Source organism: Tachypleus tridentatus, chromosome 8 (assembly GCF_004210375.1).
Source record: "Tachypleus tridentatus isolate NWPU-2018 chromosome 8, ASM421037v1, whole genome shotgun sequence".
Classification (NCBI taxonomy): Eukaryota; Metazoa; Arthropoda; class Merostomata; order Xiphosura; family Limulidae; genus Tachypleus; species Tachypleus tridentatus.
In genome coordinates this window covers 16,257,362-16,276,192 of record NC_134832.1, presented here as the reverse complement: position 1 = coordinate 16,276,192, position 18,831 = coordinate 16,257,362, and the positions used below count along the sequence as shown (strand labels likewise).

At 30.6% G+C, this 18,831-nt stretch overlaps 1 protein-coding gene across 1 annotated transcript in view; it reads left to right on the top strand.

The window, feature by feature from the left end:
• LOC143258590 (dystrophin-like) overlaps positions 1 to 18,831 on the top strand; it is a 194,731-nt gene that overhangs the window by 32,917 nt on the left and 142,983 nt on the right. Inside the window, 9 exon segments of the mRNA XM_076517774.1 lie at positions 3,378 to 3,458; positions 4,015 to 4,130; positions 5,125 to 5,246; positions 6,838 to 7,008; positions 8,309 to 8,490; positions 10,457 to 10,601; positions 14,273 to 14,363; positions 14,978 to 15,216; positions 17,402 to 17,584. Coding sequence (XP_076373889.1) covers positions 3,378 to 3,458; positions 4,015 to 4,130; positions 5,125 to 5,246; positions 6,838 to 7,008; positions 8,309 to 8,490; positions 10,457 to 10,601; positions 14,273 to 14,363; positions 14,978 to 15,216; positions 17,402 to 17,584 — 1,330 coding nt within the window.

Genomic DNA, 18,831 nt, shown 5'->3' with positions numbered 1-18,831 from the left:
AATAACAAGTATGCCCCCCGTGAGCATCAATAACTGCTTGGCATCTCCTGCCCATGGAAGCGATTAGATGACGAATCACATCCTGTGGAATGGCTGTCCACTCAGCCTGCAAAGCTGCTGCAAGCTGAGGTAGAGTCTGCGGTTGAGGTTGTCGCTATTGCAGACGTTGGTCCAACTCATCCCAAAGATGTTCGATGGGGTTTAAATCTGGTGATCTGGAGGGCCAGGGAAGAACGTTGATGTTGTGGTGTCTCAAGAAGACAGTGGTGAGTCGGGCTGTGTGAGGACGGGCGTTGTCATGTTGAAAACGTCGTTGACGTTCACCATGATGAGTTGCACATGGGGCCTAAGAATCTCGTCGACGTATTATTGAGCCGTAAGATTCCCTCAAATGTGCAAAAGGTCTGTTCTGGCATTGTAGGCGATGGCAGCCCACATCATGATGCTGCCACCACCATATCTGTCAACATCCTACACACAGTTTGCTGCAAAATGTTCACCTCGGCAACGGTAAACACGGGTCCTTCCATCCTGCCTACGAAGCATAAACGTGATTCATCTCTGAACCAAACATGCCTCCATCGTCGATGAGGCCATAACCGATGTGCCCGAGTCCACTGCAGCCGTGCTTGACGATGTTGCTGGGTGAGGATGACGCCTCTGACTGGACGTCGAGGTCGGATTCCTACATCTTGTAGACGGTTGCGTACGGTTTGATCAGAAATCCTACACAGCCCTGGTATGGTTGAGGCAGTAGACATCACTGTGGTGGTTCTATCCCGAAGGTGACGTAACCGGATGTAGCGATCTTGTGCGGGCGTGGTCACACGAGGTCTGCCAGATCATGGACTGTCACAAGTTGATCCATGTTGTTATTGATGATTCCATAGCCTTGTGATGGTGCTTGGGTGGACATTCACAGCTCTGGCAACATCTGATCAAGATTCGCCTGCTTCCAAGCGACCAAGCATGAGTTTTGGCGAAAAATCCGATGTTTTCCTCCGTTTTCAAAGTGCACAATTTTTATTGTCATTTTGGTCTGACAATCAGTGCCTTAACATGTGTAACATCACATACTCTGAGTTTGTAACATTATTACATATATTTCTCTTTAAAATAACAAAAATATCCCTTTTGCATTTCTTGTTTTGAAGAGTATATGATTTAGTTTCTGAAGTAAGAAAAATAAACTTGAAATGAACCAGACAGTATGCTATATTATTCTATAAATTTACAATAATGCTTCTCTTTCAGTTACAAAAAAGTGAGTTTCAAAGTTAGACATGAAAATCTGATATTTCATATGCAACATCATGAAATATTTTAATACAACATTCAATGTATATAAGAGATAAGTGTGTGTAATTTTCTTGTAACTCCATCATCTTTTCCTATAAGTTGGATGAATTTTATTAAGGACTGTCATATATCAGTGTAAATCAAGCTATGTTAACAAAGTCATGAGATTCGAGCCATTTTGTTTAAAACTTGGTGTATAAATGACAACAATAAAATCCACACATTGCTTGTGAAGCAGATTAAACACATTCATCTCAATAATAAAGGAAAAGCTGTGATATTCTTATAGTTCAGGTGTTGATATAACAAAGACCTTGAGTTTTGAATTCCAAGTAAATCTTGCTTATAACGAGAATAATGTGAGAATAACTAATTTTTTAAGTGCTGTAAAGTGATTTTGTTTGTAATTTATGGTGTCTGTAACTGTTGATAACCTCTTGCAATATGGTTTATTATTTAAGAAGAGTCAGGCAATGTTTTTTACACCACCTGTATGGAAAATTATTACATATATTCACTAGTACTGATAATTAGTTTTGTCTGTGTAGTGAAACAACTTATAAGGACATGTGCTGAAATAAACTTGTTTGAAATTCAAAACATGGTATTTAAGCACCGAAAAACTTTCTTACTATCAAATCAATAGTAGTGTTCAAATGCACCTGTGCTCGACTGAAGGAGAGTGACCTCTAAAGTGCGTTATAGTTTACGGCAAATGTACAATATTCACACTTCTAACCACGTGGTTTTTTTTTTTGACACAATAAGCAAAAGTTCGGTTGCAGGGAAGCATGAACTTGAAAGAAAAATGGAGTTATGAAACAGAATTACACTTGTTTTATGTGCATATATAAGCATGAAATTCTAGTTAAAAAAAAACTTGTTTATTGTTTAGGTTTACTTAGAACTATTATTTTCAGTCTTGTATGTTCCTTGAAACCACGAGGAAAGTATGTGATTATTAAAAAATTAAAAACAGACAAGATTTAAATTGCATGGATGGTAAAAAGGTTTTACAGATTTTAAAATAACATACTAAGAAAATTTCAAATCTGTTACAACTATAAATATTGTAATAATATCTTAAAAATACCATTTCCAAATGTAATTTTTAAAGATATTAATGATTATAATACAAAAAAAAAAATTTATGAAAGTTCTTATGAAGTTTCAAACAAGTTCATCCACTAGTTTTAATTTTGGAACAAATAACAGCAAAACTTGCATTGGCTACCAAGAAGGATCATAGCCAGTAGTGGTCAGGTTAATGGGAAATATCAGATTTACCCATAGTAACTGTTGTTACCTTCATTGGTAATTTTCATTTACATTTGGGGGTTGCCATAATCTCTAGGTATTACGTGACTTATCACTGAAGGACAGTAACTGTTGGCATTGCACAATGTGCAGTATTACAACCATTCCTCCACAGGCAGAACAGGTGTGATATCAACAGAATGGCAAGGAACAAATACAGCTAGACTGAAATGAACTTAATGACTTTCTAAACCATGTATTGTGTGAAAACTGCACATATGTAAAATGAATGAAATTTTTTGAAAAATTATCCATTGATGTGAGAAGTTAGTATGGTGTGCCTGCATACTGTTAAACTCAGTCAATTTCCCCACTATCTAAAAGGTAATAAATAAAAATATTTTATTTTTAAATTTAAATTCATTGTAAATATTCTTGAACATGTAAAAGTTGTGTGATATAATTATACAGGTATTAGGAGAGAGTTTTAAGGAATGAAAGGATATTTATTATTGTTGTTCTCATTTCAAATCTTAATTGTCTTTTGCTATGGAAGTTATAAAAAACTGTAGTAAATACATGTGTTTTTTTAAAAATAAAGTTAAGTATTTTAAAACATTTAACACTTTATAGTACTTTTTCAGTATTTATATATAGCTCAGTTATAGTGTAATGCAATATTTTGTGTTCAGTCTTTGAAATTCAAGGGATATATTAAATTATAATATTTCTTGATATCTAATGAAAGCTTATCAGTGTCTTTTAAGATAATAGCTACATCATTGTTGTTTCATTTTTTTTTTTTACTATTTATTTAACAGTTACAGTGGTGTAGACATCAGAAACTTCACAACAAGTTGGAGTGATGGATTAGCATTCAATGCTTTAATTCACAAATTTAGGTAAAGTAATTAAAGATTGAAAAGTATAATACTTCATAAATATGTCTTATGTAATCTTTTCTTATGAAATAATGTAAGATTTAGTAAATGTGACTTACAATCAGCATACATGTGCTTACAAGGTGACAAGTTAAAAGTTTTTAAATAATATTTGGATCTTTTAAAAAAAAACATTTGAAGTTGATCTGGTAATGAAAATCTGTGTTACAGTAAGACAAGTAAAATACTTGAGTACACATATTTGTGTGTGTTTGGGTTTTTGTCCATGAAAAATTATATCAAGATAATTTATCTTAATAAACAAAAAACCTTTTAATTCTAAGGATTCTAAAGCAATAACATTTCTATCTATAGAGTCTAGATTTTTCCTATCAACGGAACGTAATGATTTGTACATCAATCACTCCTGTCAATATGTCAAATTTAAGTCAATTTCAAAGAGTATTTTTGTAACACGTAGATGGAAATAATAATGTTTTTAAATTGGTTAAATAAATATTTGCATCAGTTCATATAGCTCATGTATATATATGTATGTATTGTTAATATTTTATAGACCAAACCTTTTTGACTATGGAGGTTTGATGAGAAAAGATATCATCACCAGATTAGAACATGCCTTTCACATAGCACATCAGTATTTGGGAATTGATAAACTTTTAGACCCTGAAGGTAGGTTTAATGAGAAAAAACATGTGAAAACCTGAAAATATTTTTGTTAAACTTCATTTGGTTTTTTGTTCAAGGTTATATTCTTGTGATGCTTTATTATATACAAATCAAATTCAAGGTTAGTCTGAATCTGAGTTAACAGTATGATAAGGTACCATGGTAACTGGCACAAAGGTTAATAAGATATAATAACAAAATTTATTTACTAGATGTACTACTAGGTCTTTCAAATATATAAGATACTTTTTTATTTCATTGGGGTACAGTTATTTGATACTGTATTTTAAGAGCATTATATCTAGGATTTTCTGAAAAGTTATTTCATGTAATGCAAGATTAGGTAGACTAAATAAAATTTTGAAAAAAAAAATTATTACGTCTTTTCTTCTTTTTTGAAATTCATTGTTTCATGACCTGGTTAGATTGTAATTGAATGTTGTTTTAATCCTTCAGTTTGAAAACGTATTTGGTGAAAATTTTATTTTAAAAAGTTTCAACCTTTCCTGAGACATGCTTTAAATACAGAATATACCAAGTCATACTTTTATACTCTATCATATGAATTTCCTACCCTCTCTCTCTTTTTTTTTAAATCGAGATTTCTATGTAGCACATTGACTTTCACCTTATGTTGTTTTATTTTGTGATGAACTTTTCGAATAAGCTTTTATATTTAAACCAAGGAAGCCTTCAGGACCATCATCAGAAGTTTATAAATGTGTAATGTTATATTCCTTATTAATTTCTCGAATATTATCGGTGTAGTTTCTTAAATACAGACTTTACTCAGATACAGTTGTAGTTCATGTGAATTATTTGTTCTTCAAAGTAGTCCATTTCTAATACATTTTGTTCTCACTTACCATTTTTTGTTTGATTTATATTCATAGAATATTCAGATTTGCATTACAATTTTTTCCCTTACTTATTCAAAATCAGGGTATAAATTATGTAGCAAATTATGTTTCAATTAATATTTATTTTTTTTTCACAGATGTGAACACTACACGGCCAGACAAAAAATCTGTGATGATGTATGTAATGTGCTTTTTTCAAGCATTACCCCATGAAAACATTCCATTTAGGAGACTTGAATCAGTGGATTTGTCTGATTCTGTAAGTATTATATTGTTTATGTAGTCTGGTTAGATGCTAATAATTAAAAAAAATTATGGATTTCATGTTATTAGATCATTGCTATATGAAATTTAAAAGATGTTGAAGCTTTAAGTAAAGATTTTAATTGGTATTTTAATATATTTAAAAAGTAGAAGGATTTATCAGTGTAAATGTGATCAAACAAATATTTAGTACTTATTAACAGTCACCTTGTGACATGTAAACTTCTTACAAATATACCAGAAGTTGCACAACACAATTTTTATAATACAAATTAAAGTTTTGCATCCAGTTTGCAAGCAGATTTCTGATTTGATCATATCAAAAGTCAATAATATATTTATCATTTAATTCTAATTCTTGATTCTTGCTTTTCTTGAGGGATGATCTTACAAATTTTATATTCTAAAAGCCTTTCAACAGAATACAAACATTTTGCATCCATTTTTGATTGCATATTTTAATTTTCTTTGTCTTGGTTTATTAAATTAGCTAACATGTTTGTAAACAGTTTTATGAGGCTCAGTTTTATTATTTTTTTGTAATATTATTTTTTGAGGGATCAAAATACTTTTCTGTAATAAAATTGTTGTTAAACATGAAGCAGGTATTGAAACCTAATTTTTATGTTAGCCCTCAGACTTGCTGCTGAGGTAATGGGGGGGGTATTTCTTAAGAAGAATTTTAAATACATATAGGGGAAAGAAATTATGTTAATAACACAATAATTCACTGATATTATTTCATGATAAATATAAAGTTATGGGTTAAATTGTAAGTTTAAAACTATAGTTGTATTATAATAATTTTAATTTTATGAAGCTGGATTTTTTAAACCTAGAATTAGTTATTATGATTTATTTTTCACTGATATTAAATTCCAGCTGATATTTGTTTAAACCAGTGACCTTAGGTGTCACCCCTGACATTGATACATGGTGAGAGAGGGGATGTATATAATTTGAACGTTAGACATTTCTACACAAGTTTTATTGATTGATATCAGTGTGCTAAGTGTAATATTTGTACAATACAGTCAGGTTATCCATGACCAAAACTGTGTTGGTGTGTGAGATAAGAGATGAGCTCTAGAAAGTGCCAACAAATAATCTCTATTTGCCTTCCTGACTTACCTCCTGGTCAGTGAGGATTGTCCTGGGTCTGACCACCACAACCCCATTGCCCACTCATGACAACTTATGTTACATGTCTAAAATAAAAAAAAGAAAGATAGAAACATATGAATTAATTCTTGGCATTCTTATTACAGAACTGAGAAAAAAATAACTATAAAATTAAAGTGTAAGTGGTTTTGTGATATCAAAAGAGTTGAGAGTGGTGGTGGTTATAGGGCTTAATTTATTAAATCTCTAAATGACAGTATTTAGTTAAATACTCATATATAACACTTTCTACTTTAGGCCCCCCACTCTTTCCATTTCTAAAACAAACATTCTTGAACAAAATCAAATGTTCAGTTGGGTAAGTTTTTTAAAAGAGTAAGCTAGATAACTTGGTCATTTCATGCCATAAATGTTATCAGGCTATGTCAATAAATCTCTCCCAAAACTTTTATATTTCATTGGAGGAGTCATCACTTCGTGGACGTCCAAGCTTCTGTGAGAGTGATGTGTCAACCTATCAGTCAAGTTTAGAGGATGTTTTAACTTGGCTGCTAGAGGCTGAAGAACGTCTTAGTCAAGAACGCCCAGTTGAAGGATCCGTTGAGGAGGTTAAGTCTTTATTCCACTCTCACGAAGTAAGTGAAAGAGGTGTAAAATTTTGCACTTCAACAAAGTAATTGTTGAAACTCTTTTACTTTCTTAAAAAATTGTTGAACTTCCCAGAAACGTTCTCTCACAGAGAATGAATATGTATCAGTAAAATTTCATTTAAACAAAAAGATAATTTAAATGTTTGCTCCAATAGTCATTAGGTGACTAGTCTGTTATAATCTTTTGCATTAACTAGCTATTAACCTCTTGTTTACATCAGCTAGTATATCATTTAGCAACTAGTACATAAGTATTTTTATCACTAGCTCTTCTTTTACTCTCTTGTTTGCATCAGCTAGTCTGTCATCAAATGGTTAGTCTATAATTGTTTGCTATCCCAAGCTGTTTTGATACAATTAGTTGATGCATCCAGTGTTTTTAATAATGCACACAATTTTATTGTAAATAAAATACATAAGTATTTTTATCACCAGCTCTTCTTTTAGTCTCTTGTTTGCATCAGCTAGTCTGTCATCAAATGATTAGTCCATAATTGTTTGTTATCACAAGCTGTTTTGATACAATTAGTTGATGCATCCAGTGTTTTTAATAATGCACACAATTTTATTGTAAATAAAAGCAACTATAAAACTAAAACATTCAGTATGTAATATTGTAATAATTAATTTAATTATTACAATTAATAATTTAATAATTAAATGTAATAATTTTTACATTTCCTTTACTTTACAAATACATTATTGTGCATTTTTAAAAATGTTGGAGTTGTCAGTTGATTTTATTATACCCATACCCAAGAAATGTCAGTGGATTATATATTAGACTAGCTGATTTGTTTGTCTCTTAGTTACATCAGCTAGTTTGTCATCAAGTAACTAGTCTTTTGTCTTCACTAGCTAATCTGAGTCTCTTGGCTGCGTCATATTGCCTAAATTTAAGTTTGTAATCCATTAGTTTTTTTGTTACCATTGGCGAGTTAACACTTGTTAACATCAACTAGTCCACTATCTTTTGTTAGATCTAGTGTATCTTCAAGTGGCTAACTCAGTTATCTTTTGTTTCTAATGATCAGTCTTATCCCCAAATACTATCCCATGATTAAATATGATGCTCCAAATAGAGCCATTCCCAAATAACTAACTTATTAATCTAGAATATATCTTCATGACTATCCAGGTAGGCTTTTTCTTCTTTTTTTTTCAAAAACTAACTTCAGGTAAAATTTCAGAATTAGAATATCTTGAAGTCAGGCTGAAAATAATAATTTGTTTGAATTGAAATTTCCAATAAACAGTATTGCTCTTTATTTACTTTCCATCCCAGGAATTCATGCTTGAACTAACTCAGCATCAAATAAATATTGGGGAGGTATTACAAGAAGGTCAACGAATTATTAGTAAAGGAAGAGTCACAACTGAAGAACGAGAGGAAATTCAAACCCAGATGGAACTTTTGAACAGTCGTTGGGAAGATCTTCGAATAAAGGCCATGGATCGACAAAGCAAGTGAGTATTTATTTGGATAATAAAATCAAATTAACAAAAAAGCCAACAAAACTCAAATTTGCATTAAACACTACAACCCATGTATAATTTTAATATAATATAATGTTTAGAGACAAGGGACCTGTTGGTCCATCTCATCTGTCTCATCCTCTGAGTCAAACTAAACCTATTAGAAAAAAATTAAAGCTAGACCTTATCATTCACATATTTAACAAGCTTTTTATAAACTCAGTCAATATACTGCCTCCACAACATCAAAGGCAATCACCCAATTTGAAAAATAAAATTGTCTTAGTTGAAAATCGCTTCTACCTTGCATAAATTTATATTTGTGTCCCATAGTTCTATAATTTTCACTGTTAAGTATGATAAATGTTGATACAATAACATTTTTATTTTCTTTTACAATCTTAAACATTCAATTAGATCCCCTCTAAATATTCTTTTTTCAAGAGAAAACAATTTTAAGGATCTTAATGTCTCTGCATATGACAGCTCCTAAGTATCATTTTAGTAACCTTTTTCTGACCACATATCCAACAATTCAATGTTTTTCCTAAAATGAGGAGGCCTTGACTGAACATGATGCTCCAAATAGGCCATCAAGCCTTTTAAAATTTCACGCATGGAAGATAGGAAACAAAATTTTTTTAGGTTTTATACATACAGTTGAATAACCAAAAAATCATAAATAACTACACTGATACCATAAAATTTCACTATAGTTTATTAAGCTTAGTAACTAATTTCTTTATAGTTTATCAAATATGAAATTTTGAGCACACTAAAGACACAACCTACCTCCTTGAAAACTTGGATTAGAAGAACATGAAAACCTTTTCAAAGATTAAAATGGTGGGTAAAAAACTATTCTGTGGACATTCTAAGCTGTTGATTAGTTATTCACGTGTCATATACTCTAGTAAGAGTATATAAGGGACAATATGAAAAAATGGAAGGAGTTGAATGGTGTCCACCATATTTGATTTGGTATATAAGCCATATCTATAGAAAGATATGAGGTTATTATTTTATCTTCAAGCTTGTCAATATTATTGATTTGAGTTCCCAATTTGTACAAAATTGTATACTTAGTATTCTGACATCACAAACACCTAATTTTAAATAGCACTGCATTTAACATAGCATGTGACTCACTAAAATCTAAATTAAGAAATTAACTCGTATATAATGTGAAAGTTTTAATTATATTATACAATTTGATTCCAAACTTAGTAGTGCAATAACACTGAATGCAAGTCAACAAATGTGATAACATGACCATTGAACCATGACCTGTTGTGAAAGGGTTAAATTGTTTAAAATAATTGTTTTTTGAAAGTGATAATGTGCTGAAATTAAATATAATCTTTGGTATGGGTATAGCCATTTGGACTGTGTGCTGTTTGTTAGCTTAACTTTTACTACCTTATTGTTTATGTATATGTAAGATGTCTAAAAGTCAGTAAGGCTATTTGAAACAGTTGAGGTAAACTACATAATGTGGATAAGGGAAAGTACATTTACTAGTGTCTGGAAATATTACTTTTAAAGCCTTTTCTTGCTGTCATCATTTTTTACCAGTGTGTCCATATTAATATTGATAATGAATATTGTAAGACGTAACATTTCTCCGGGAAGTGTCAGAACTTATGTACTTGTATTGTAATGATATCTTACACTTGAAGATTAGTTGCTCATTTATTGCTCTACATCCACATTTTCAGAAAGCCACATAGGTAGCAGACAGCAAGAGATGAGGTCAAAGGTCATGATGGAAGTGGAGAACCAGTGATTAAATGTAGAAATTATCTTGATCTTACTATAGTTTTTTTGTTGTTTTTTTTTCAGAAGGCTCAAGTAACTTAGTGCAAGGTGGATTAGCTGTTATGTGGAAATTTCATCCAAACATAAATAAAAATCATTTACTCAAATAGTTGTATATTAATTTAACTTTATTTTGTAGGCTTCATGAAACACTTATGGAACTACAACAGCAACAACTCAATAGCTTACGCCGATGGCTTACTGAAATGGAAGACAAGATTAGCCGGCTTGGCCCAGTGGGTCCAGATCTACCTGCTGTATATAGACAAATTGAACAACACCAGGTATTGTCCAATATTATTTCATTTATCACTGCAGTAACTTACTTTATAAATTTACAAATGTTAATTAATAAGAGACTAAAATTTTCCTATATTAGATGATATGACAATTTTATTCTGTTGGTAAAAATTGAAAATTCTGTCATGTTTTTTATTTACAGAATTAAGTGATCAAATGTTTTATTCAGAGAGACTTGTTTTATGTTTATGAAATGTACTGTTTCCAGATATCAGTTTTGTCTGTGAATTTTAGTTTGCTAAAGACGTTTTTCAGTGGAATCCTGTTCTAAAGAGAAGAAAGAGGCTGTTTTAGTGAAAAAAAAAAAACATTTAAGGGTCTGCCTTACTGGTTTATTAATATTAATGCCTTTCAGTTATATTATGGTTAAGCATGCATATAATACATGTCAATCAGATATTTGTGTAATAATGATAACTTCCATGTGACCTACTTCAACCAATCAAGAATGTTTATGCTCATCACCATGGAGATGAGTTTTCCAACATAATGCCATTGTACTGTGGGAAAGGTCAGTTGCTAGAGTGCTCAGTCTAAATGACAGTTACATTACAGTGAAAGACGGTGTTTATGAACTTTAAGCTTAATTGGTTAGTGTATGGTAGAAGAAAAAGAATCAGAGGCCTTAGCTTATTAACAGATAGTATATATGAGCTTTTAACAACTTTAAACATTAGTTAATAATTTAAATATATGTGTGTGTGCACTCATATATACAAATCTATACATGAGTGTGTGTAAGAAAAATTAAACAGAATAGGTGGCACATATTTTACCTGTAGAATAATCAGTCTATATCAAAAATAAAGGTATAAACACACACACAAACTTGAATGGTATTTTTGTAAACCTTAGAGCTTAATGTAGGTTTAGAATGCTTTACAGAAAGGGTTGTGTTTTATCTTGTAACAAAAAGTTAGAGATTTGTTTTTGAGGGACCTAGTCTCATGTTCATGTTACATATTATTAGTTGTCAGGACATCCTTAGGTAAAATATTACATTATAACTGTTTTTAGAATTTGGAATGCTGATTATCATTCCATAATTACTGTATATTTACATGAAATGTGGCAAGCTTTTACTAAAATGTTCAAATCTATTTACAAAAAAAAAAAGTCAAGTATGTTACAAAAGTACCTGTAATATATCTGTGAATTGATGGAATAAGTCTGACCAAGACTCTGACAAATTGGGTGTTCATGTGAAGAACAGAAATTCTTTTGACAGTTATAAAGTTTGCACGCTGTATTTGTATAAACTCTTAAAACCTCTGAAATCCATATATACATTTGAGTTTAGTATTCCTGTGTGTCTGTTGTATACTCTTCTCTACTATAAACTATTGCTAAAACAAAAATGTTGGGTAAAACAGATAGCTGGTAACTGGGACATCAAATACCTAATACCATATTGAGTGACACTTTGATGTCCACCCATGCACAAAAGGTTAAAATATGTAATAGCAAGTAATAAATGTCCTTTCACCCTAATGATGTTACCATTCATACACTTATTATAAATATTATAATACAAATATTATAAAAAATTTTAAAGGCTATTGTATTTAGAACTACTTGAAACCCCCAATGATGCTTCAAGATATGTGGTTAACATGCAAGATCACCTACAAAAGTTTTAATATTTTCAGAATGAGACCCAAAACTCAAGTGCTTTCGATTAGTTGATTATTATTCTTCAGGAGAGTAAAGGGCTATGTTTAATGAGTGTGATGATATATATAGGCTTGGATGTTGATGTCACATAAACCAGATGTTCAATATTAATTGGCCTTGAGAACAAGCCATATCATAATCTAGAGTTGTTTGTGTCAGGTTTAGTTTTGTATCAAAGGGGCGTGAAAGTTCATAATAATTATAAGAATTGTTAACTAATTTTTATAAAGATAAAATTAAAATAAACGATAGAAATAAAATTAAAATTAAATAAGAGCAAGAGGTGGTGGGAAATAGAGAAAATAATAATGTGGCTCAATATACAGGAAGTTAAACCAATATATATGTAGAGAAAGATTTTAAAGGAAAAATAATACTAATAATATAAAATAAGTTTAATCATGAATTTAGCTTTGAAAATATTTTCAGAGACTTGTAAAAATCAACAATGCTGGGATAGAGATTGATACTATTTTGTGTTAGAGTATTTAACAGTGCTATCCAATAAGCTTCTTTAATTTCCCTGTTTCTTTTAGATGTACAATTTGTCTCTATACCCATAAGTTTAATGCCTTCGGTGGAGTGTCCAGGCATGTTAAAATGTTTTGTGACTGAAAGTTCTTTGTTTATTGTTAATTTATGGTTATTAAAACGCTCCTGTATAGTTGTTCGGTTATTGCTGTTATTGATTTGCTAGCATATTGAATGTTGTACTCATTAGCTACATTGGATGTGATATTAGTGTAATAAAAAGGGAAAATATAGTTTTTAAATATTATAGATTTTTTTTATTATTATTTAACTAGCAGCACATAGAAAAGTTCAATATTTACAGTAGGTTTACACTGCTGATATAAATTTTGTTAACATTTTGCATCTTAATTTATATATTTTATGAAACTGAAATGATTATAAAGTTGAAGAATGTTTGTGTTTATTACTTAATAGAAAGAAATAGAAACCTTATAACCCAAGTGCTTTTGAAAGGTGGACCTTTCTTCTGGGGCAAACTGGGTGTTTATTTCTTGATTTTAGAGTAGTGAAAAATTTTAACTATAAATCATAGTAGTGCCAGAAAACATAAGAAAACTACCACTTTTCCATCTTTACAAATTTCTAAAGCTTGATAAGTATAAAGCCTTTGCTTTGTAATTACTGTGTAAATTATTCACAGTTTCATCTTGCTCATTTTATAACTTTCATACCTGTTAGCTAAAGGCATATTGCATCTATAACAGTAACTGCACCAACAAGTAAGAGTGACATTACCTTATAATTAGAAAGTTCTGTAAAAACTTCTAACATTTCTGGTCATATCTGATTTTATTTTTAAGTGGTAAAGTTAATCTAAACTTGTAGTTCTTTGGTAGTCATATTTCTATGACTATCAACATATGGGATTGTGTGACAAGCAAAGGATAAACTGCTGGGAAGTTTAAGGCTTAGCCATGCTTGCTGATTTTATAAAAATATTTAAATATTCATAGGTGCATATTGCATGTGTATAAAATTTGGTTATGCAAAATGTATAAAAATAAACAACAAATTGTTAATGTAATAAAAAGGTAACATTAAGGGAACAACTAAAAATACACAATGTTAACATTTGTTCTAAGATGGGAATTCTTTTAAATACAATACAAGACTTTAAAAGAAAGTGCATCTTTTTTATCCTTACTCTCAAGATCTTTCTCCTTTCTATGGATCCTATACTGTGATTTGTAACAAGAGACTGTAGGTCATTATGTTATCTTAACAATAATTTTTCATTGGTTTCTAGTAGTTAATAAGTATGAAGCAGAAAAGGAACTAATGTTTTTTACACAATTAATTTTGCTGAACATGGTCTTGACAGTGTGTGGTAATCTCATCTAATACCACAAATTGAGAAGAATTAATGAGTAAGTTGTTTGTTTGTTTGTTTGTCTTTACAAAACCTTTAGGAACATTTTGAATTTTAATATTTTCTTCTGTGATGTAGAAGCTACAAAATGACACTGAACAGCAACAAGAAATGGTCAACTCACTCTCAAACATGGTAGTTGTTGTAGATGAAAATAATGCTGACAGTGGTAAGTGGTTCATATATATTTCAAAGTGTAAAAGCATATATCCTTTGTTGTTACTTATATTCCATATTCTGGTGTTAAAAAAAGATACCAAATGTAATAGGATGTGAGAAATCTGTTTTAACTGTACTTATGAGAATAATGAAATCTTAATATCTTAATTCTTTTAAGCAACAATACATTGTAGTGAAATTGCTAATTCTATTTGGCCATAATGTTATTTATTTTAAGTGCATGCAGTCCCAATTTTCAGTCAATATATTAATTAAGAGAGTTTTCATAAAGTTTTTCCAGTAAAAACATAAGTTTGATACAAGAACATCACAGTTCAATTTAAGGCTAGTAATTATTAGCCTAATGTTGCATTGAAGTTATGCTTAGATGTAACTTTTCTAATGGTTTTATGAAATTCTTTGATTGGTATTATTGGTAGTGTATCAGATATTACAATTTGGTACTAACTTTTACAGTTTCAAAAAGATAGTTTGTAATTGAGAGGACACAACCATGTCACACTTTATTTTTTTAACCCTAAATCCAAATTTAAAATATTCTCAAAATTGTTTCAGAGGAAACATCTAAAAGACACACAAATTTATTTAGTTTTTATCTTGTAGCCTATTTAGATTTAGAAGACCAACTTGCTGCATTGGGTGAACGTTGGGCACATGTGTGTCAGTGGGTGGAGGACCGAGGCTCACTGCTACAAGTAGTTGCTCCTGCATGGAGACAGCTGGAAGAGGAAGAAGCTTGCTTTAAACAATGGCTTCATCTTAAAGAACTTCAACTTTCAGAAATGGAAAAATCTAATTTCACAGATAGCTATGGGATATTAGAATCAGTAAAGCAACTTCAGGTAATAATAAAAAACTGTTCAGAGATAAATAGAAAAGGTAACTCCTTTCAGTCAATAAAATCTGAGTTTGCTGTCATATTATAACCAATGTGGCCCACGCTGTTATTGATTTTATTCTTACTTTACTTATTGATTATTTTATTGTATATTAGTGAAATAACAATGTACTTTAAAAAAATGTTTCCAAAATATTTAAGAGATAGGACATTTTTATCCTTATAAATTTTAAGATTGAAGTGTTACTTATAAATTTCCTAGCTATAAGATATTAGAATCAGTAAAGCAACTTCAGGTAACAATAAAAAACTGTTCAGAGATAAATAGAAAAAGTAACTCCTTTCAGTCAATAAAATCTGAGTTTGCTGTCATATTATAACCAATGTGGCCCACGCTGTTATTGATTTTATTCTTACTTTACTTATTGATTATTTCATTGTATATTAGTGAAATAACAATGTACTTTAAAAAAATGTTTCCAAAACATTTAAGAGATAGGACATTTTTATCCTTATAAATTTTAAGATTGAAGTGTTACTTATAAATTTCCTAGCTATGGGATATTAGAATCAGTAAAGCAACTTCAGGTAACAATAAAAAACTGTTCAGAGATAAATAGAAAAGGTAACTCCTTTCAGTCAATAAAATCTGAGTTTCTGTCATATTATAACCAATGTGGCCCACGCTGTTATTGATTTTATTCTTACTTTACTTATTGATTATTTTATTGGATATTAGTGAAATAACAATGTACTTTAAAAAAATGTTTCCAAAACATTTAAGAGATAGGACATTTTTATCCTTATAAATTTTAAGATTGAAGTGTTACTTATAAATTTGTAGGCTGGTGTAAAGTCTTGAATAAGTGATGAGGTATTGTAATATCATAGAAAATATTTGCATGTGTGCCATAACTTGTTGTTTACATTATGTTTTAATGTAGTGATTTATGTTGTTGTTTTTTCCTCCATCCCTGAGTAATGGCTATTTGCAGTCCCAAAATTTAATGGACTACTTTGTACAATATTAACTTTATAAACTACATTTTAATACACTGCAAAAAAATATATACTTTAAGAACCATAATTTCAATTTTTTCCCAACCATCTAGAGTACCACTGCTCAAGTGCATCTTTCCTCATTCCATTTAATTCTGTTCTTTTTCTTCAGTTTTATATGACTAGCAAATAAAATTGTACTGGACTTATCCAGTAGTGAAAAAAATCTTCAGTTTTATTGTCAGTATCACATAAGAAACCAATGTTCATATAAATAAAACATGTATACTCTTCTGACACTTAATATTTTAACTCTAAGGCTATGGGTTGAACCCATCTGGCTAGTTCTTATGTGGAGAATGATACACAGTTTATGAATACTTTCAATAACTCTGGGGCTTTTTTAACATATCTTCACAACAGTTGATAATAGAAATCGCCTATTTCTAGATCAAATTGTCACAAGCGATGAAAAGTAGATACTTTACGACAACAGAAAACAATCTGCACATTGGTTCAACTGTGAAAAGGCTCTAAAACACTTTCCAAAACCAAAGTTGCACCAGCAGAAGATTATGGTCACTGTGTAGTGGGTTGTGGTGAGTATTATCCATTACAGCTTGCTCAGCCTGGGTCAGAATATAACTGCAGGGTTTAATGTACAGAAAGTTTCATGAGAAAATGCCAGCATTAGTCAATCAAAGAGGACCCACCTTGCTTCATGATCACGCTCAGCCACACATTGCTCAAATGATGCTCCAGAAGCTCAGTGAATTTGGCTTCAAACCATTCTCTCATCCTCCTTACTCCCCAGACCTGTCACCCTCCAACTACTACTTGTTCAAGCATTTGGACAACTTATTACAGGTCAAAAGATTCAACAACAGAGCAGCAGCAGAGAATGCCTTTAAAGAATTTTTTTAGTTTTAGGACTTCAGAGTTTTATTGTCATGACAAAAATAATCTTGTTTCTCATTGGCAAAAGTGTGTAGATTCACTAAGTTCCTATTTTGATTAATAAATTTGCTTTTTAATTTTTTTATTTCTTATTAAAGTAAAATTTAAAATCCACCATCATTTTTCAAACAACCTAAAAAAGTATTTGTCAGCTGCTCTATAAAATAGAAAACTTGATTAATGATGAAATAAATATATTAATGATTATTGTAAATACATGTTACCTTTTTCAGGAGTTTGAACCAGAAATGGAGACGCAAAACAAGAACTTGAGTTACCTAACAGAACAGACACAGAGAATTGTTGGCAAGATAGAGCGGGGATCTTTTGCAGCCAGAGAATTGAACCTGAAGATCAGCCAGCTGACAGATCGGTGGGATAATCTGATTCAACGCATTGAGAACCTTAGCAGAAAGGTTAGGGCCAGTGATAGTGTGCTTCAGATATCAAGCTTTCATAAGACACTGCTTACATTCAAATTTGTTGTTTTTGAATTGTTATAATGGAATTAGGTTATACTTAAAAACATAGTAAATTCTTTCAAGTTTCTTGTAAAACTACAGGGTCTACAATTATTATTATAGTGTTGTTCAGGCAGTGTTACAATTTTTCTTTATATTGAGTTTGAATGTTATAAAAGAAAAACTGTACTAGCTTGATCTCAGTGTATATATTCAAGGAACTTGTAAATCAAATTCAAACACTTTTTATCATGCAATGAATTTATTAAACAAATATTTTGTCAGATGTGCTCATGCAATTATTCAGGCAACTAAACATTTATTGGCAATTACTGTTTAGTTACACTGTTTACAAATAAAATAAGTGTATTTTCTCATCCTTCTTGGTCTAATATCATATGTGAACACACTTGAGGAAATAATGAACACAAGTTTAGAAGTGTTCTGTATTGTTGATTTAAGTTTTTGTATTGGAGGATCTTTAATTTTTCATTTTTCCACATTTATTTCTGTACTTAATATTTTAATGTTTTCTATGTTTGTATCTTGTTTGAGATAGTGTTCAAAAACATTGGAGGGTGTTTTTATGGTTCATTACTTCTAGTATCTGTTTTTCATGTTGTTTCTTCAATACAGAAATCATGGCAGTTGTTGCATTGTATATTATAAATAATGTTAGTAGTATGTTTGCCAGAGTAGTTTTTACATTACATATATTTTAGTTTGCTTCTTGATGTTTGGATGAATTAAGTGTTTACTGAAATGGTACATGTGGTTATAAATTTCTTCCAAATTTCAGTTGTTTTGTTGCTGATATCGTGGAGGTAAAGATATACAGCAGTGTAGTGTTTTGTTGTTAGTTGTTTCATTGGTTTTCAGATTGTTGATTGGCTATCCATTGTGTTGTTGGTTGTGTTGTTTTTTTTTTGTGTGTGTATTTTGTAGGAAACTTCATCATTTAAGTTATCAGACAAGCAATAATAATATTGCTGTGTTTATTAAGTTTTTTTAGTGTGTTAAGTTTTTGTTTTATATTGTGTTTCAAGTTGCAGGAAATGTGCAGTCCAATACAAGTGATTTTTCTGAGGATTTATGTCTTAAACTGTGTATCTATTCTTGTGATATCAAGGTTCAGAAATGTTACGTTTTTTGGTATTCACTCCAGAACTTAATTTTTGAGTGTGTAGAGTTAATGTAGCAGA